Below are 21,716 nucleotides of genomic sequence, written 5' to 3' on the forward strand. Positions count from 1 at the left end.
GAAGAGCACACTTAAAAATGGTAAAGATGGTAAACGTTACATTCATTTTACCACAATTTAAACAAATTTTATTAACAATGGACCTAATACGACACAGAAAAAAGGACCTCTTGGAAAAGTGCAATGATTATTAACTTTAAGGAATGATAAATTCTCAAACATAGCTTGTCCCCTAAAGATATGTGAGGACAAAATGAGATTCAGGGCTGGAAGTTCTTGAACTTTTTGCAGAGCTGTTACTCTTAGCAACCGGCAGGCAGGCTGGGCTGTAGCTCCATTCTGCACTTCTGCCCCAGTGCTCTGCCACTGCCACCCAGTATATCAAGCCTACTCCAACCAGAATCCTTCCCTATGTTATAAAGTTCTAATGCTCCAAACCTAATCTATGTTAGGAGAGCGGTTAAAGAGAGGTGGGGAGGTCTTCCTGACCAGAGGGAAACACAAGGCGCTTTGGAAATGCTGGCATCTCAGCGCTGGTGACAGAGATATTTAGTTTACGAATAATCATGCAGCTGTACACTTAAGACATGCACTTTTTTATATCTATATTATACTTATCTTTTTAATTTTGTACTTCCCAAACTGATAGATCAAGGAATGACTCAGGACTTGTTCCAGGAAGAAAACTGGGTGGGTCTGACCATCAGACAAAGTGACAACTGACTAAAGACTGCTGGGGAAAAACAGACTGGTTCCCAATGTTCCCAGATTATGGAACCAGACTCTGATTTACAAGACTTTCCAAAGTGTAGCCTGGAGGTACACTCTTGGAAAGGTCATTTGCTATGGCAGGGGAAGAGCTCACTACAGATGCAACCCTCTCACACAACAGGCAAAGAGAATATTCTGACAGAAAGAGGCCGGGGAGTTACACCTGGGCCTAGCCCCGTCTCTGCCAAAGGACAGCCCACAGGTCCTGGGCAAGTCATTCTGCCTTAGTTTTACACAAATATGGTATCACAACGTGGGGCACCCAACTTCAAACAGCTGTTGTAGCGAGTAAATGAGGTCATACACGGAAGAGCTTTGCTAAAGTTAAAAGCTTTTGCATAGGCATCATTACAATTTCTGACTTCACACTAAATAGGGACAAAGTGACTATCAAAGAGGAGGGTCCTGGGTGAATTTCTCTTACTCTCTCCTTGAACACTTCTGTAAGTGGAACAGTAAACTGGCAAACTCGATTTGGCTCACACCTAGAACACAGAGCCCAGCCAAGGAAAAATGCACACTCAGTGTTTGGATGGAAGAGGGCACACACGCCACTGCTGTCAACATACCTGCTCTCCAGGGCCTGGCGGCTGCCCAGGCAGCAGCACACCACAGACAGCAGTCACCCTGGAGGAGAGGTCAGCTGAAACAAGGTGTCCTTGTAAATACTGCAGCTCCTTCTCCTTACGCCAAAGGGAGGCTTCTGGATTGGCCAACACCAAGGCTTTCTCTAAGTCCTGCAGCTGGGCCTCTTCTAGTAACCTGAGGAAAATGAGGATCTCATCAACTACTCTAATGCCCAGTAAAGCCACATCGAGACCTCCAGGAATGCTCCTGCTTACCTTAACCTGAAATGGATCAGTTCCTCACTGTTAAAAATCTTCTTAAGGAATGATAACTTGTGCTCTTCATTCATACAGGTGACCAAAGAAAGACAATTGGCTGTGTACCTGGAGAAAACCAAAGTATATAAACTCAGAACCTGCAGCTGATTCTAAAGAATAAAGGAAATTTGCTAGCCAACTGAACACTAGAAAAGGAAATCTTACAATTAACACAGGGAAGGGTAGAAAACACAAATCAGGCAAAATAAATTCACCTAATGGAACACAAAACAATGGAATTCCACTCATACCACCTGATTTCCCTCTGAAATGACATGTGAAAGGAAATAAGAACCCCAAAGGGACCAGAACAAAAATGACATCTTTTAAAAGGTTTCCCTTCCCTCCTCATGCACACAACTCCAGACTCCGTCAACCATCCCCACACTAGAAGCACAGGAACAGCCCAACAGCTACGCACCAGCGGACCAAGGTGTCATGGCTCCTGAGGAGTGGGATGCACACGCTCCAGTCCCAGAGCTCCCGGAACACAGACTGCTCTTGCTGCAGAAACTTGTAAGCTGCTTCCATTAGGTCCCGGAGCTTCATCCGTCTGCGCCCATACCGGACTGGATTTGCATCTGAGCTCTCCAGGAAAAGTCTTTGAAAGACTGGAGAAGTGTCCTTGAAATACTTCAGGGCAAACCTTCAGAAAGAAAAAGAACTTTCATTGCTTGGTTAGAATATCAAAGTATACATATCCACTTAATGAGACAACAGAACATAACAGTAACTCCCAAGGGTTTGAGAACCAAAAGAGATGAATGCTTAAAGCCACTAGTCCTAAGCTTATATTCTGTTCAAGTTCAGGAACCAGAATTGCAGCATGAGATATCTAAGAGGAAACAAAAACCACAAGAACTTATCACAAGTGTTTACTACTGAAAATAAACTCATTTTCAACAAATATTTATTGACTTCTCACTATGAGTCACACACTGTGTTTCAGACACTGTGTTAAGTCCTGGAGATACAAAACCAAGAAGATACTTTCCTTGAGGAGCCTGCTATCTAGGAAAGAAGAGAGTCACAGAAACAAAGAGAGGCACAAAGAAAACAGATTCAACTGAACCTGGGAGAGTCAAGAAGAGATGCTTTGGCTGCACCTTAAAAGATGAAGAGGTGATCCTCATGAGAGGCAGGAAAAGAGGACAAAAAGCTACAAGACATACAGGAAATAATTAACAATGGCAATAGTAAGTCCTTCTGCATCAGTAATTACTTTTAATGTAAATGGTTTACTCACAATCAAAAGACACAGATTGGCTGAATGGATATAAAAAAGAAAAAAAAAAACAGCATCAAACTATATGCTATGTACAAGAAACCCACTTTGGATCTAAGGCTACACATAGGGTGAAAGTGAAGAGATTAAAAAAAAAAAATTCCATGCAACTGGTAATCCAGAGAGCAGGAGTAACTATATTAATATCAGTCAAAACAGACTTTAAATGGATAGAATAATGAGCCAGAAGATCAATAAGGAAACAGAGGACTTGAACAACACTACAGACCAAACGGACCTAACAGACACATACAGAATACTCTACCCAGCAACAGCAGAACATATATTCTTCTCACATGCACATGGAACATTCTCCAGGATAGGGCACATGTAAGGATGCAAAACAAGTCTCAACAAACTTTAAAGTAATGAAATTACACAAAATACTTTTGTATAATAATACAAAATATTACAATAGAATGAAACTAGAAAGCAACAGCAGAAGGAAAACTGAAAAATCCTCAAATATGTGGAAATTAAACAACACACTCTTAAACAACCAATAGATCAAATAAGAAGTCACAAGGAAAATTAGAAAGGACCTTGAAACAAATGAAAAGAAAAATACAACACACCAAAACCTATGGGATACAACAAGAGCAATGATAAGAGGGAAGTTTATAGCTACAAACATGTATATTTTAGAAGATCTCAAGCTAACAACCTAACTTTACACCTCAAGTAACTAAAAAAAGAATAAACTAAACCCAAAGCTAACAAAAGAAAGCAAATAATAAAGATTAGAGCAGAGATACAGACTAGAAAAACAACAGGGAAAAAAAATCAACAAAACTAAGCGTTGGTTTTTGAAAAGATCAAGAAAAGTGATACACTCTTAGGTTAACTAAGAAAAAAACAGAAGGTTCAAAAAACAACACAAATGAAAGAGGGGACATTACGGATGCCACAGAAATAAAATAGACTATAAGGAATACTATGAGGGAATTCCCTGGCGGTTCAGTGGTTAGGGCTCCACGCTTCCACTGCAGGGGGCATGGGTTCAATCCTTAGTGGGGGAACTAAGATCCTGCATGCCACATGGCGTGGCCAAAACCAAACAAACAAAAACACACACACACACACAAAATTAACAGTTGTTGGTACGGATGTGGAGAAGCTGGAACCCTTGTGCACTGTTGGCAGGATAACATGGTGCGACTCCATGGAAATCAGTACAGAGGTTCCTTTAAAAAAAAAAAAAATAGGGGGCTTCCCTGGTGGCACAGTGGCTAAGAATCCACCCACCAATGCAGGGGACACGGGTTCGAGCCCTGGTCCAGGAAGATCCCACATGCCGCGGAGCACCTAAGCCCATGCGCCACCAACTACTGAGCCCACGCACCTAGAGCCCATGCTCCGCAACAAGAGAAGCTGCCACAATGAGAAGCCGGCGCACCATAATGAAGAGTAGCCCCTGCTCGCCGCAACTAGAGAAAGCCTGTGTGCAGCAACAAAGACCCAATGCAGTCAGCCATCCATCCATCCATAAATAAATACATATATACATACATAAATTTTATTTAAAAAACTAATAATAAATAGGGACTTCCCTGGTGGCTCAGTGGATAAGACTCTGTGCTCCCAATGCAAGGGGCCTGGGTTTGTTCCCTGGTCGGGGAACTAGATCCCACAGGCATGCTGCAACTAAGAGTTCACATGCCACAACTAAGGAGCCTGCCTGCCGCAACTAAACCTGGCACAACCAAATAAATAAATAAATATTCACAAAAATAAAACTAGCATATCTTTTTTCACCACAAAGCAAACATACTAATTTAATTACAGATTGAAATACAGTGAATCACATGATACACTTATCCATATGGCCCAGCAATTCCATTTCTAGGTATATAGCCAAAAGAACTGAAAGCAGGGTCTCAAAGAGATTTTTGCACACGCATGTTCATAACAGCACTATTCACAATAGCCAAGAAGTGGAAGCAACCCAAATGTCTTTTGACAGATGAATAAACTGCGGTATATACATACAATGCAATACTGTGTAAACTTAAAAAGGAAGTAAATCCTGTCACATTCAACAGCATATATGAACCTTCAGGACATTACGCTAAGTAAAGTAAGCCAACCATAAAAGGATAAATACTGTATGATTTCATCTATATTAGGTATCTAAAGTAGTCAAATTCACAGATACGGAAAGCAGAATGGTGATTACCCGGGGGCTGGGGGGAAGGAGCACAGGGGAATTGTTTAGAGAGTATAAAATTTCAGTACTGCAAGATGAAAAACGTCTGGAGACCTGTTTTACAACAATGCAAATATATTTAACACTACTGAATTGCATACTTAAAAATAGTTAAGATGGCAAATTTTATGATTTTTTTTTACCATAATAAAAATAAGTATGTGCATTTTTTTTGCGGTATGCAAGCCTCTCACTGTTGTGGCCTCTCCCGTTGCGGAGCACAGGCTCCAGACGCGCAGGCTCAGCAGCCACGGCTCACGGGTCCAGCCGCTCCGCGGCATGTGGGATCTTCCCGGACCGGGGCATGAACCCGCGTCCCCTGCATCGGCAGGCGGATTCTCAACCACTGCGCCACCAGGGAAGCCCAGTACGTGCATTTTTAAGAATGAAAATAAACTTTAAAAACTTAAACATACTCTACAGAATTTATGTATACTGCAAACATGGTGATTCTCAGTATATTCAGGTAGTAAATGATATAGAAGCACATGCTTGTTGTTTCTACTGTACTCCTTGGCATGTTGAGTAGCAGGAAACCCAGGAAGTGGGAAAAGGAATCAAAGCAAACTCCTCTGTGCCCTCTATGTATTGGTCAACAATGAAAGCTATTGGTTTAGCTCTTTCTGTACTCTCATTACCCCGTCTACTCTGAAGTGGGACTAGAACAGGGAGTATGTCAACAGTAGGTATTATTATCCCAAATGTAAAGCTAAGGAAACTGAAGTGGTTAGTTTATTTGCTCAAGGTCACAAAGCTACTAAGTGTAAAGAGGCTATCTGAATCCAGGCTTTCCAACTCCACAATCAGATGTGTGATTCAGTTGCTCTACTACAGACGTGAAGAAAGTGGATTCATCAAGAGTTGGAGTTTTCTCGATAGATAAGAACACTGAACCGACGGACAAAAAAGCAGATATTAATAGAAAGACAGCAACCATAAGGTCAAAAATAGAATTTTAAGCCACATAAGGAAGGTACAAACTGGAAAGAGCTGATTAACAGGAAGAAAGAATTGGCAGTCCCAGTGAGGAGAATGACTAGTGTGTTAAATGAACTAGTGGGATAGGAGATGGCAGTCTGGGAACGTTGCGTTTTTGAGCCAGTGACTTGTAAGGTGGTGGTGCAGATGTGAGCTAGACCCAGGGTGTGACCACTGCAGTGAGCAGAGTAGGTGAAATGAACACAGAAGTCCACTGGAGATTAACTAGTCAAGGAACAACAGAGTCAGCACTGGATGGATATTCCAAGTGGGACACAGGAGCTGGGGTGGGGAAGAAGACAATGGGCCGGTTGTCAAGTTCTTCAAAGAAGGAAGAGGAGCTCAGAAGTTCATCAGTGATCACAAGAAAGCAGCAGCAGAAAATAAAGCAGAAGATGGCAGGTGTCATGGCAACAAGAAAGTCCAGAAAACTTCACAGAACAGAAAGGAGGACACCCACTAAACATGCAGACTGTGAGGGATATGGACGGTTCGATTAAAGACCCCCTTCCCTGTTAAGGACCAACACGAACAGGGTATCAAGACCACCATAAATCAGTGAAGACAAGGAAGCAAAAGTAACAGAGAAGAGGCTAAGTATACAAGGGAGTGTGCAGGTTATGGAGCACAAGCAGGGAAAGGGTTTGGGTGAGGGAAGAGGCCTGGATGTCAGCTGGGTGGGACGATACAAAATGAGAATTCAGGAGATGGGTGGGAAGGCTTGGACTTCCATGAGCAAGCCAGGCCAACAGGAATAAAGGCTTTGTACATTAACGCTCATGATATTCTGAAGGAGACTGGACAACTGGGTCTCAGGAGATTTAGCTGTGGGGACTTCCCTGGTGGTCCAGTGGTTAGGACTCCCCACTACCACTGCAGGGGGCACAGGTTCAATCCCTGGTTGGGGAACTGAGATTCTGCATGGCGAGCAGCACAGCCAGGGAAAAAAAAAAAAGATTCAGCTGTGGCTTGGAAGAGAGACATGGCAGCTGTGGTGTGGGAGGCTGGTCGTCCACTAGCTCATGGGCAGCTGGTGTTGGCAGTGCACGTGGAACCAATGGGCAGCAACAAACATGTAGGAGATAAGCAGTAACCAAGTCATCAATCCGACCCAAGAGGTCTTTGAGGATATGGGGAAATGAACAAAGTGGACTGGCAATGGCTGTAAACCTGTGTAGTAGAAGGCTTCCCTATAGGGGAAACAGACTGTGGTCCATTGCAAGTATACAAAAGGAGGATGGGTTGATATTCTCTCCTGAACTTAGGTGACTACAGCACCCTTTTCTCTAGAGACCCATCATTTTCAGAAAGTGCTCTAAAATTCTGATCCAGGCAGTGATGGATGGACCAGTAAAGCATGATGGACCAGTAAAGCATACTTAGACAGAGAATAACATGATCAGATTTTTCCCTGGAGAATATTTGAAGTCTATGGAGAATGGTCTCTTTCCTGGGATAAAACAAAGAGTTGTAAGGTCTAAAATGCAACAAGGAACACTATCCAGTTAAACGTCTAATCTTGGATCAGCCACTTACTTGGGCAACTCAGCATCTAGAGGTAAGACCTGTGGTCCAGTTCTGGCTCTGACACTTAGAACAACTTAGTTAACTTAGTTAACCCCTCTAAAGATTTGAAATGGGACTAAGAGTGCCTGAATATGTCACAGTACAAAGATTAAAAAGATAATGTTTATCTACTTACTTAAATACTCTAAAGCCTGTATAAATATGTGTTATTACTAAAATACCACCATTCTGTTCCAAAATCCACACTCCTAACTCCCACGGCAGATCCACAGATTTTCATATCCAAGGATGTTCAATGTCACATTATACATCAAAAATTCAAAAACAACCTAACTGCCCAACAAACGGATAAGAAGGGGTAAAATACTACACAACTTTTAAAACAACTTTATTTACTGATGCAAAGATGTCCATATGTGACTAAATTTAAAAACAAGACGCAAGCTAAAAATTGTGTTTTTATTAAAATTAGTATATAGTCAAATGTCTGTTCAGATTTTATTAAAATTTTATTTTGAAAATATGTGCACAAATGTTCTAAAATTTGCTGTAGGGATGGTAGCACATACCTGTGAATATACTAAAAACCACTGAATTGTACACTTATGTGGTATATAAACTACATCTCAATAAAGCTGATTTTTAAATGTGTGCACATAAATATATCAGTGTGCACACTCTCAGATGGGTGCGAGAGTAAGAAAAAGAAAAGGAATTTGGGAGGAAACATACCAAACATAGCAGTTATCTCTGGAGAGTAGGATTTCAGGGTGGAGAGGACCTTTTGCTTTTTACGATTCTGTATTATTGAGTGTTACCTGAACATATTGCTTTTGTAATTAAAAGAGGATGTTCTTTTCCTCAGTAGAATGCCGCCAGAATAAGTAAAATAATTCTTGAAGGGGGAAAAACGTCTAAAATTAAATGTGTTTTACCCTTACAACATTCCTGGACACAGTTTTGAAGCAGAGGTTTATAAAAGCATAACTACTTTTGGTCCCTCATTCCACTCTATGCCAGCCTGATTTCAGCATGATTGTACATATATATACAGCACTTTACACATGAAGCGTGCTCTACCAAAGCATTCCACCTGCTATTGTTCACAAAAGACCATTAATAGGCCCACCTATTATTGCTCTTCCCGATGAAAGACAAAGCACTGATGTGGATCCACATGTCCAGGACAAACTGACAGCAAATGCGAAATTGAAGCCAAGAAATTAACCCAGTACAACCCAAAGGAACTTAGGTGATTACCATAGTCCCCCCTTATCCACGGGGGATGGGTTCCAAGACCCGGAGTGGAAGCCCGTCACCACGGATAGTACTGAACTCTATAGACACTTTTTTCCTATACATACATGCTTATGATAAAGTTTAATTTATAAATCAGGCACAGAATATCCAAATTGTCAGCAACACTACTCCTGTGCTTTGGGGCCATTATTAAGTAAAATAAAGGTTACTTGAACACAAGCACTTTAATACCACAACACAGATGGTTACTAAGTGACTAGTGGGTAGGTAGCAAATACAGCATGGATATGCTAGAGGAAGAGATGACTCATCCCGGGCAGGACAGCACAAGATTTCATTATACTACTCAGAACAGCATGCAACTTAAAACTTATGAACTGTTTATTTCTGGAATTTTCCATTTAATTTTTTTGGGTATGATTGACTTCAGGTAACTGCAACCACGGGAAACAAAACCACAGATAAAGGGGGACTGCTGTATTCTTTCCTTCCTGAGAGTATAAATATAATCTTTAGCTATAACATGCTGTTCAGATCAAGTTCTGTGTAAATCAGTCAACAAATATATGAACGGCTCAAACAGGATGAGTGGGCAGCACCACAAAGTAGAAAAAAGAGCATGGGCTTTGGAAGCAGCTAACCTAGGACTGAATTCCAGCTCTCCCACTTTCTAGCAAAGGGACTTTGGGCAAGTTACTTAGCATCTCTGAGCCTCAGTCTCCTCATCTGGAAAATGGGAATAACACCTAACCTCTGAGGGTTGCAGACAATGCCAATAAAATGCGAGAGTAGTTGTTGTAGTCCTCATCATTAATGAAAGGCAGTTTCCACAAGATTTGCGTGCCATGGTTGAAAGGACAATGTGTTAAAGGGACTCGCAAGGACCAGGGAGAGGGGAGAAACAAGAAAGGGAGAGCAAACTAAAAGAGCAAAGAACTAAAAGATGCAAAATATAAGAGTAAAGTACAATCAGAACTTAAAAGTAAGGTTACACTCCTGAGAGAACACTAAGGGGAAAAAAAAAATCAACACATAATGTAGTATTAACCATCTGAAACCATCTACAAAGCTACAGCTGAAGAAATTCGGGAACACAAGAATGGAAAAGTTAGGAACAGAACTAGATGATTTTTCAAAAACAGCACTTTGAAACCTGAACTAGTATATCAGAATAGAGAAAGCATCAACAGACCAGGAGCGTTCTCACAGAGTCCTGCTAAAGAATCTGCCAAAGAGTAAAAAATGCATTCAAGGACTGCAGATGTACAAACAGTAACGAACAAATAACAACAACAGAATGGTAATTATGTGAGGTGAAGGAAGTGTTGACTAATGTTAATATAGTAAACGTTTCACAATACGTGTATCAAATAGCCACACTGTACACCTTAAACGTACACAGTATTATAGGTAAATTATATCTCAAAAAAGCTTAGGGAAAGCGGGACCAGTAATGAACAACTAGCGTAAGCAAGGGAATAAAAAGAAATACCTTGTTACTACTGAGATACCTGATGGAAACTCCAACTAGGTACGCACCCTGGCCTCAGAAAGAGGTGTGGACCCGAAAATGAATGTCTTTAGGATCCGAGGCAGCCTGACTGGGTTCCTCCTCTCCAGTCTCTCTTTTCTAGATTTTCATCCCCATCTCATCTCTCATCTGTTCATTCTTCCTCCACAATCTGCACAGTACGAAACCTTCTCTAATTTCCAAGAGGATAACACACTCATTTTTCTTAGTTTAATGATTTACTTGCTTCCCTTAAGTATTTGACTCACATCTCTATTAATGTATTGTATCCTATTGTTTGCAAATACAGAAACTCATTACGTTTGACTTTCTCACCCCCACGATGTGGCCCAGCGCTTAAAGGGAGGACTCATATTTACCTCCTGAATAAATGACTGCATCCTATCTAAATATATTAGGTATACTCCTAATACATTAGGTAAATTCCCAAACAGGAAATTTAGAGCACGAGCCGAACTAATCAGCTACATTTCTTAAAACTAAAAATCGAAATCCCATTCCACATCACTACCTACATAGTTCATTTCATATCATGCATTGACTCATCATTTACACACACTTACACATGGTGCTTTTTTTTTTTTCCTTGTTTTTAAGTTACTCCATCAGGGGCACCTTTGTAGCTGCATTATATCATTTCTGGAACAAGGTGGGAACATAAGTAAAATATACTGCCTTGGCAAAAAGAAAAGAAAAAGTAGGAGTGTGCCTCACATTCATTGAATATGAACATCAAATCTGAAGCTGATGACAAAGCAGATGTAGCCAACCCATCATTTTAATGATTCTCAAGCACAGCCCTAGAGCACTCTACCACTAAGGCTTAAGAGAAGTGGGGCTGAAGTCACTCACGCGTCAGTCCTACAGAGTGAGCGCAGGACAGTCAGCACACCCTGTGAAACCGTACCACAGTCAAGCACACCTAACTGATTAAAGCTCCCAGTGAGGCCACAAGCCAGATCCTCAATCAGCCCAGAGGATAAGCTCCTGGTACCTCGTACGATGGTGATCTTTAACTTCGCTGTATGTTTTAGTCCCATCAAACTGGGCCCATTTTTTTTTTTTTTTGCTACTCTTTTAGAAAAGCTCACACAAATTATGGTTTCCCCAAGCCTTCATTTCTTATTACCTCATCCAAGGACCAGACTAGAGATTATACTTCCAGGAAAGCCAAAGTGTACTTATTGTGTTGACGAAGACTAATAATAAGAGATGCCCTACTGAGTGAAGTAGTCAGACAGAGAAAGACAAAATATCATATGATATCGCTTAAATGTGGAATCTAAAAAAATGGTACAAATGAACCTATTTACAAAACAGAAATTGAGTCACAGATGTAGAAAACAAACTTATGATTATCAAGGGGTTAAAGGGGGAGATAAACTGGGTGACTGGGATTGACATATACACACTACTGTATATAAAAGATAACTGTTAAGAACCTACTGTAGGGCTTCCCTGGTGGCGCAGTGGTTAAGAATCTGCTTGCCAATGCAGGGGACACGGGTTTGAGCCCTGGCCCGGGAAGATCCCACATGCCACAGAGCAACTAAGCCCGTGCACCACAACTACTGACCCTGCACTCTAGAGTCCATGAGCCAGAACTACTGAGCCCATGTGCCACAACTACTGAAGCCCGTGTGCCTAGAGCTCGTGCTCTGCAACAAGAGAAGCCACCACAGTGAGAAGCCTGTGCACCGCAACAAAGAGTAGCCCCCGCTCACCACAACTAGAGAAAGCCTGCGCACAGCAACAAAGACCCAACGCAGCCAAAATAAATAAATAAGTTTATGGGGTAAAAAAATAAAAAGAACCTACTATATAGTACAGGGAACTCTATTCGGCCCTCTGTAATGACCTATACGGGAATGGAGTCTGGAAGAGAGTGGATATATGTATATGCATGGCTGATTCACTTTGCTGTACAGCAGAAACTAACACAACATTGTTAACCAACTATACTCCAATAAAAAAATTAATTAGGACTTCCCTGGTGGTGCAGTGGTTAAGAATCAGCCTGTCAGCGCAGGCGACACGAGTTCAAGCCCTGGTCCAGGAAGATCCCACGTGCTGCGGAGCAACTAAGCCCGAGCACCGCCAACTACTGAGCCTGTGCTCTAGAGCCCACATGCCACAACTACTGAAGCCCGCGTGCCTAGAGTCTATGCTCCGCAACAAGAGAAGCCACCAGGATGAGAAACCCACGCACCACAACGAAGAGTAGTCCCAGCTCGCCGCAACTAGAGAAAGCCTGCGCGCAGCGATGAAGACCCAACACGGCCAAAATCAATTAATTAATTAATTATTTTAAAAAGATGCTCCTTTAAGTACACAGAACATTATTCATGTTTAGAGTTAAAGTCCTTTATCTTCTTAATTGAAAAACCCCTGACACTCATTTAGCTGCCTCTTTTGACTATTCCACACAAACCTATCATTTTGAGAAAGCCTGGTGCAGTGGCACATGCCTATAGCCCCAGCTACTCAGGAGGCTAAGGCAGGAGGATGGCTCGGGCCAGGAGTTCCGGGCTGCAGGGTGCTATGCCGACTGGGCGTCCGCACTAAGTTCAGCATTTTTGGGGTGACCTCGTGGGAGTGGGGGACCACGAGGTTGCCTGAGGGGTGAAGCAGCCCAAGTTGGAAAGAGAGCAGGTCAAAAGAAAAATGCATTAGAATCCAGTTCTTATACAACTTCTTATCACATTTTGGATGTAGATAGATTTACAGAAAATTGGAAGGGACACTAGAGCTCTTGTAACCCACTCACTTCAGCTGTTCCAGCAAGCAGGAATCTCACCCATCTGAAATGGATGCTGTAAGAGCCTCAGCTAAAACTCATTTAGATCTGCCTTATATGCATGTCTTGCCAGGTGACAGAATCCTTGAGGGCAGGGAGATATCTTGGTTAAATTTTCCAGACCTGTCTTGATGGTCAAGACTTAAAACCTAGTAAATGGTCACTAAACTGAGCTGGATAAATGGCTTCTGCTGTGATTATTTTTATAAAATAGTACCACTCCTCCCTCCCCTTTCTGAATTTCCCCTTTTCTCTTCATCTCAGCTCAGACTCCTCCTTACTTCCCAGGAGAGAGTAGGTTCTACCACCTCAAGGAGAAATGTGAAGAATAAAACTGTTACTCACGGGAGGACGTCAGGATGGTTACCAATGAGTCTGCTCATCGACACACAGAGCCTTTCGTGTAAGTCATGGTTGACTTGGCCCCCAGCTTTAATGGCTTCAGCATTCCTTTCCAGCAAATCCAAAAGGAGAGGGCGCAGCTGGCGGCCAACCAGCACAGTACAGTCCTTATCCAGAAGTAACTGTGCTAAGGTACTCAAGATACACTGGCGATCTTGAGGTGTCCACACCTGAGAGAAAGGCAAAACAAAATTTCTACGTAAATGATTTTCATTTCTACTGCTACAGAAGAACAGAGTCCTGGCTTAAAATCAAACTATCCAATTGCCAGACTTCACAACTGAGTTTATCTTATAAAACATGGTGGGGTTTTTTTTGGCAATAGAGGATTAGTTAATTGAATGTAAATGCTGTCACAAATAAGTTTCAGTCCACTGGGGTTTGAGGTAAAAGGACTGACACCAGGATTCCATGTAAAATGCTAGATAGCTTCAGCTTCCTTGAAAAGTAATCTGTTTCAGAGTCATAACAGTTTCCAGGGAATCCAGTGTTTCCCCCAACACCTTTGTCTTGGAGGAAAACAGGAATTAAATGAGAAAAAAATAAAGTGCAGTTACTATGCAAAACTGCCAACTCTCTTGAGGAAAGAATAAAGAAATCAGTTCCTGGAAATGAATGATGATATATCCCCATGAAGGCTTCAGATTTTAATTAATAAACAAGATAGATCCAAAGCAGACAGCCACACTTTGATATGCAAGATGAAATAAACCACAGAATTCTAATGCCTGGGCTCAGTATGTCCATAAGTATAAAAAGAAAAACTGAAAAGTATGTAAAAGGTCTCATATTGCTTGTGTGTATGCAAGTCCGCACAACCCTTGCTGCTGGGCAATGTGAGAGTGGTTTTAAATTGCCTGAGGCGTATACCCTCTGACCCAGCAAGCCCAAGGCTATGAATTTATAGCCTAAAGACTTCGACACTAAATGGTTATCTATAAGAGTACAGCTTGGGCACAACCTAAATACCATATTCAAAAATATAATAATTTTTTCCAAAGTTCCAAAGTTGTACTTGTAGGTAGTGTTAATAATTTATTCCATTTTATTACTTACTAGTGTTTCACCATATGAGCATACCACAACTTGTTTATCCTTTCACATGTTAATAGATATTTGCACTGTTTTCAGCTAGCATCAATAAAGCTACCATCAACATTCATGTACAAGAGACTGATGGACATATGTTCATTCCTGTCTTTTTTTGGTTTTTGGCCACGCTGCACAGCGTGTGGGATCTTAGTTCCTTGACCAGGGATCTAACCCGAGGCCCCTCCAGTGGAAGCACGGAGTCTTAACCACTGAACCACCAGGGAAATCCTTCATTACTATTTTTTTTTTTTTTAGCGAAGTACAGTTGATTTACAATGTTTCAAGTGTACAGCAAAGTGGCTCAGTTATACATATATATATATATACATACATATGTATATATTCTTTTTCAGATTCTTTTCCACTATAGGTTTATTACAACATATTGAATATAGTTCTCTGTGCTATAGGGTAGGTCCTTGTTATTTATCTATTTTATATATAGTAGTGTGTATCTGTTAATCCCAAATTCCCAATTTCTCCACCACCCATATTTTCGTTACTCTTAATCTTTTTATTACCAAAGAGTGAGATTGCTGGGTCACACAATAACTGTATGCTCAACTTGATAATACACTTTGGCCATCCCGCCGCATGGCTTGCAGGATCCTAGTTACCCAATAAGCGATCAACCCAGGCCCTCGGCAGTGAAAGCACAGAGTCCTAACCACTGGACCACCAGGGAATTCCCTAAACTTCTATTTTTAACTTAAAAAAAAAATTTTAGGGCTTCCCTGGTGGCACAGTGGTTAAGAATCCTCCTGCCAATGCAGGGGACACAATTTCAAGCCCTTGTCTGGGAATATCCCGCATGCCATGGAGCAACTAAGCCCATGCACCACAACTACTGAGCCTGCCCTTTAGAGCTCGCGAGCCACAACTACTGAGCCCACATGCCACAACTACTGAAGCCCGCACGCCTAGAAGAGAAGCCGCCTCAATGAGAAGCCCGTGCACCACAAGGAAGAGTAGCTCCCGCTCACCGCAACTAGAGAAAGCCCGCGCATAGCAACAAAGACCCAATGCAACCAAAAATAAATAAATATAACAAATAAATAAATTTTAAGAAATTTTTCAATGTTTAACAGAAGTTGTCTTCCAGAGTATCTGCACCATTTCACATCCCCACCAGCAACATCTGAGCGCTTCAGCTGCTACATAACTTCACCAACACATAGTATTATCGGTCTTAATTTTAGCCATTCTAGTGGAGGTGGAGTGGTATATGGTATGAAGTATTTAATAGCCATTCATTTATCTTCTTTTGTGACGTATTTATTCAAATCTTTTACCCGTTTTTAAATCGGGTTGCTCCTTTATTAACTATGATGGTGTTTGTAGATCCTCTATATCAGCTTGAGGAACTTTTGCTCTATTCCTATCTTGTTTTTGTCTATTTCTTGAGTGAACTTTGGTAATTTATATTCTATGAATGCTCCTTCATCTAAATTGTCTAATTTATTGGCATAAAATTTTTCATATTAGTTACCTTTTTTTTATTCTTTTCAAACTCTGTTATGGTGGCCTTCTTTCATTCCTAATAGTTTGGATTTTTCCCTTTTATTCTTGGTCAATCTTTTCAAAGAATCAACTTCTGGTTTGCTATATTGTTTGTCCATTTTCTATTTCATTCGTTTCCACTGTTACCTTTATTATTTTCTTCCTTCTATTTATTTTGCGTTTAATTTGCTCTTCTTTTCCTAATTTCCTAAGGTGGAAGCTTAAGAAATATCACTAATTTCAAACCATTTTTTCCAAATATAAGAACTTAATGTTATAAATTTCCCTCTAAATGTTATGAATTTCCTTCTAATTGTTGTTGCCTGCAACCCACAAATTGTTTAAGCTATCATACAGTTTAAAATATTTTCTGATTCTCCCAGTGATTTCTTCTTTAGCCATCAGTTTCTTTTAATTTTCTTATTTAATCTCTAACATTTAGGGATTTTTCCCAGCATCATTTTGAGGGTTTTCCCTGTTAATTTAATCTCATTGGGGTAACTGAATATGCCTTGTATGATTTCAATTCTCCTAAATTTATTGAGACTTGTTTAATGGCCCATCTTATGATCTATCTTGGTGAACGTTCCAGATGTGCAGAGTATGTATTCTGCAATTACTGGACACAGCATTCTATAAATGCCAGTTAGGTCAGGTTTGTTGATGGTGTTCAAGTCTTCTATATCCTTACTGATCTTCTGTATTTGTACTATCAGTGACCAAGGCTAGAGTGTTAAAAGTCACCAATTATAATTTTGAGTTTCTCTATTTTTCCTTTTCTGTCACTTTTTGATTCATGCATTTTGACATTCTGTTATTAGGTATACATATATTTAGGGTTTCTTTCTTAATTTTGCACTACTGACATTTGGGGCTGGATAATTTCCTTGTTGTGAAGGCTACCCTGTGCACTAGAAGGTGTTCAGCAGCATCCCTGGCCTCTACACTCTAGATGCCTATAGCACACCCCCATCACAAGTTGTGACAACCAAAAAACATCTCTAGATTTGCTCTAGAAAGCAAAATTGCCCCCAGTTGAGAACCAGACAGGGTAAGAAAAAAAAAATTTCAAAAAGAAAATGGAAATATGATGGACAGAAAATAGTTTCTTTAAAAATTTTTTAAAAAAGCAATATTTCATATACCATTTTAGAAAGCTTGGATTTTGATTCTGGAGACAGTGGGGAGCTCTTAGGCAGAATGGCAATAGATTCAGATTTGTCTTATTAATGATAATTTATATTAAGTGACCAGAATACGGATGGGAGATAATAGCTAAAGGGAACAGGGGTTTCTTTTTGAAGTAAGTGTTCCAAAATGGACTGTGGTGACAGCTGCATATATGCGTGAACAGAGCAAAAACCACTGAACTGTACACTTAAATGGATGAATTATATGGTATGTGAATTACATGCCAAAGCTGTCTTTAAAAAATTCTAATTATAGCTCATATGTATTGATTACTTACTATGGGTCAGGCACTGTGGTAAACTCCTCAAATGCATTATCTAGATCTCACAACAATCTTATTTATAGCAATAATAACAGCAACCCGTTTTATAGACAACACTTACTATATTCTACGCATCTAATCCTCATAGCAACACATAAGTAGGTAAAATTATCCCCATTTTACAGATAAGGAAACTGAAAAATAAAAAAGGGGTAAGGTCACAAAGCTAGGAGCAGAAACAGGAATCCACGTCACAGAATCTGGCTCCAGAGTCCCTGCTTTTAACTACTCTCTGTAATTATTTAGCGGCTACCATATGTAATACATATCATATCAAGAAACTGAGACTCAGGAGAGTTGAGCAACTTGTGGGAGGACCCAAAGGCAGTTAAATAAGAGAACAGAGGGACTTCCCTGGCAGTCCAGTGGTTAAGACTCCAAACTTCCACTGCAGGCAGTGCAGGTTCGATCCCTGGTCAGGGAACTAAGGTCCCGCAAACCGAGCGGCCAAAAAACAAAACAAAACAAGAAAAAGAGAGAGAATGGATTTGATCTTCAGCCGTACTTCAGCCCCAGTACCCAGGCATGCTCTTAAGCACTCTGCTCTTCCTCAACATAAACAGTGATCAAAGAGGTAAGGTGTGACTCTGTGATTTATAAGAAATACAAATCGGGTCTTCGACCCTATTCCTGGCCGAGTTCCTAAAACCCCTGGAACTTCCTGTGATGAGAGAGAGAGAGAGATAAAGGTGTCTTGTTATGTTAATGCAGTGAATTGTGGAAAGCCGCTAAGATGGGAGCTGGTTGCCAGGAGAACCAATCATGTGATTAGAGTATTGGAACTTTCAGTTCCGTGCCCTCCCAGGAGGGCAGAGGGGCTAAAGATGGAGAGTTCAATCACCAACCGCGAGAGATTTAATCAACTGTGCCAATGTAAGCTTTATGGAAGCCTCCATAAAAACCCAAAAGAACATGGTTCAGAGAGCTTCAGGGTTGGTTGTCCTAATAAGTAAAACATTTCTCTGAGTTCTGTGAGCCACTCTAGCAAATTAATCAAACCCAAGGAAGAGGTCATTGGAACCTCCAATTTACAGCCAGTTGATCAGAAGCACAGGTGACAACCGGTGTGTATGTTGAGGGTGGGAGAAGTCTTTCAGGGCTGAGCCTTTACCCTGAAGAATATGATGCTTTCTGCAGATAAACAGTGTGAGAATTGAGTTAACTATAGGACACCAGCTGGTGTCTGAGACTTGCCTGGTGGTGGTGGAAAGAACACCCCCACGGTGCAATTAAGAGTCAGAACTGTAGGATGGTAGCGATAGTAGGGAGGAAGCAAAAGGAACAGATCCAATACTGAGTAAGGAAAATCAGGAGGACTTGGCTATATGTGACAGAAAAGGAGTGAAAAGGGACTGGATAGAGAGACACTGGTGTCACCAGCTGAGATAAAGAAAAAAAAAGGAAGCACAATCCTAAAAAATTCTTACTTCAGATCCCAAACTCCATGAGAAGTAATGTTTCAAAAACTTTGCTGGGACTTCCCTGGCTGTAGAGTGGTTAGGACCCCGTGCTTTCACTGCAGAGGGCCTGGGTTCAATCCCCGGCTGGAGAACTAAGATTCCACAAGCTGCGCGGCTTGGGGAAAAAAAAAAAAAAGCCTTTGCTTTCCAGTAAAAATTATTTTGCTTCCCAAAATAGGAGAAAAATAGAATGACAACACAATCAACTCTTCTCTGAGCGAAAGGCTTGAAACTATTACTGAAAATGGAAAGGAACAAACCTGAAAAACATCTCTCAGATTGGATACAATCAGAGAGAGAACGTGAGACAAAGACAGGGGAAGCACAGGTGTCCCAATCTCCTTAATTCAACTAAACTTTCAAGTAGCTTTTAAGTTCCTTAGCACTATTATATAGTCTCAGAATCTACCTGAGTGGTTCACACTTCAAAATATCAGATTCTCTTAAAAACGGCTACAAACCATTTTTCTCATTTTACTCCCAATACATAAGCACCAATTTTATATCCAATTACAGTGGAGAATCATAAATAAATCCCCTATTGTCCACGGTCCATGAGCCCCAGCTTCAGAACCTCTCTTCTAAAATGCAAGCCCACTTACAGAAAAATACTTCTAGCCACAATACGTAATTCATGAGCCTGTCACCACAAGCTCAGCTCATATAAACTGATCATCTCTTTCCTTAGTCCAGCCCACCAAAAATCTGTTTTCTTTCCTAGACCTCTCCATTTATGTCAGTGATTCCCTTCCCTGGGGGAATCACAAGCCAGATAACCCCAGGCATATCTTCCACTGCTCCCTCCCCTTTGCTATACACGTTCACTTGTTGTCACCAAACAGAAATGCCTCTCATGTTAGTTCCCAGCTACTCCAGACACAAAATACCGCTGTTGTTTCCTAAGCAATAGAATATATACGGTCTACATACTGGAATTCGAAAAAAATTTTTTTCTACTCTCAAGAAGCTAACAGGACTTCCCTGGTGGCGCAGTGGTTAAGAATCCGCCTGCCAATGCAAGGGACACGGGTTTGAGCCCTGGTCCAGGAAGATCCCACATGCCGCGGAGCAACTAAGCCCGTGCGCCACAACTACTGAGCCTGAGCTCTGGAGCCCGCGAGCCATAACTACTGAGCCCACGTGCCACAACTACTGAAGCCCGTGTGCCTAGAGCCCGTGCTCCGCAACGAGAAGCCACCACAATAAGAAGCTCGCGCACCGCAACGAAGAATATCCCCCGCTCGCCGCAACTAGAGAAAGCCCACGCACAGCAACGAAGACCCAACGCAGCCAAAAATAAATAAATTAATTTTAAAAAAGAAGCTAACAGATATTGGGGGGGGGGGGAAGCACAAAACACAAAGTTAAAATGCCAAATGAAAAAACTCAAGACAGCTGGTGGTAAACGAGAGATCGCTCTTAAAAGGCCAGAGCACCCATTTCCCTGAAAACCAATTCATAATTCCATGGCTTAGAAATTATGCACTCAATGTCTCGCTTTGTCCATCAGTTGTTTTCTGTGTTTATGAACAGTCTCTAAAGATAGACGCTAAATTCCCTGTGGGCAGAGACCTTAACGAATTTATGTCTCCTCAAAGTGCCACACTGTGTGCTAGGCAGAGCAGGAACACAATCAATGCTCGTCAGTGGGCCGAAAAGTTGGGACTGGGCAGACAAGAAACATTCACCCAAGCTAACAGGGGTAGTTGGACTCGGCACACTTAGATAATACACATGTCAAAAGGGCAGACACGCAACCTCAGTTACAGAAAAACCACCCACATTTCTCTCCGAAGGCCACGTCTGCCGCACGCAGTCAAGGCGCTGCAAGGGGGTAAGTCGGTGGAGAGGGGAAGACAAGGCTCTCCCCCCGAGAAAAACAAAAGGCTCCTTCCTGGCTCCTCAAAGGCGCGAGGACGCCTCCGCCACGGGCCAGCCCTGGGGAGCGGGCCAGAGTGACAAGACGCCGCTTTCCTGTCCCCTGCGTCTCCGCGCAGGGCCATGGGGCACGCGCCAGGGGGTGGCGGGGGCGGCCGGGCGCTTTCCCTCTCGCTCCTTCTCTTACCTGCTTGACCAAGAACCTGCCCAGCTCGCTGCGGCTCTTCTCGTTCTTGGCAGCGATTAACCGCAGAGGCGCGGCCGCCACCTCCAGCAAGAGGTGCTCCATGACCGCGGGCCCTCAGCCCCAGACGGCCACCGACGCTCCCTGCTTCGCGCTCAGAGCCCCCAAGCCGCTGAGGTCCCCGCGCCGGAGCTGCCACCAACTACGCCCCCAGAGAAAACAACCGCCGCTTCTCCGCGGACACCCTGAGAGAAGCAGCACACGTTGGGGGAGCACGCGGCGCACTGCGTCACCAGCCTGCGACGGCGCCGGCTTGCGACGCAGGCCCCGCCCCCTCGGCACCGGAAACGCGGGCGTCCCTATCCGGTCAACTCCCGCTGGGGAATCCGAGCAGAAATGGCCTTTAGAGTCGAGGCGAGAGATCGCTGTGATGGGAGGTCCGGAGACGACGAGTGGTGGGATAGCGAGACAGAAGATTCCGCCATGCGGGAGAAGCTAGGGAGCCTGT

At 42.2% G+C, this 21,716-nt stretch overlaps 1 protein-coding gene across 7 annotated transcripts in view; it reads right to left on the minus strand.

Annotated features, from left to right (window-relative positions):
* The window catches only part of MDN1 (midasin AAA ATPase 1), a 157,784-nt gene extending 136,328 nt beyond the window's left edge, over positions 1–21,456 (minus strand). For 2 of the 7 annotated variants that reach the window (XM_033867562.2, XM_019929433.2), the window contains exons 1-5: positions 21,212–21,452; positions 13,525–13,751; positions 2,017–2,241; positions 1,554–1,661; positions 1,281–1,473 (exon numbers count right to left, since the gene is read on the minus strand). In XM_033867562.2, coding sequence (XP_033723453.1) covers positions 1,281–1,473; positions 1,554–1,661; positions 2,017–2,241; positions 13,525–13,751; positions 21,212–21,313 — 855 coding nt within the window. In that variant the 5' untranslated portion in view covers positions 21,314–21,452. Of the gene's footprint in view, positions 1–1,280; positions 1,474–1,553; positions 1,662–2,016; positions 2,242–13,524; positions 13,752–21,211 lie in introns of all 7 variants that reach the window. The other 5 variants (XM_019929431.3, XM_019929430.3, XR_002175219.3 and 2 more) reach the window with 4 other exon arrangements.
* Between the last annotated feature and the right edge of the window lie 260 nt (positions 21,457–21,716).

This window comes from Tursiops truncatus, chromosome 12 (genome assembly GCF_011762595.2).
Source record: "Tursiops truncatus isolate mTurTru1 chromosome 12, mTurTru1.mat.Y, whole genome shotgun sequence".
Lineage (NCBI taxonomy): Eukaryota > Metazoa > Chordata > Mammalia > Artiodactyla > Delphinidae > Tursiops > Tursiops truncatus.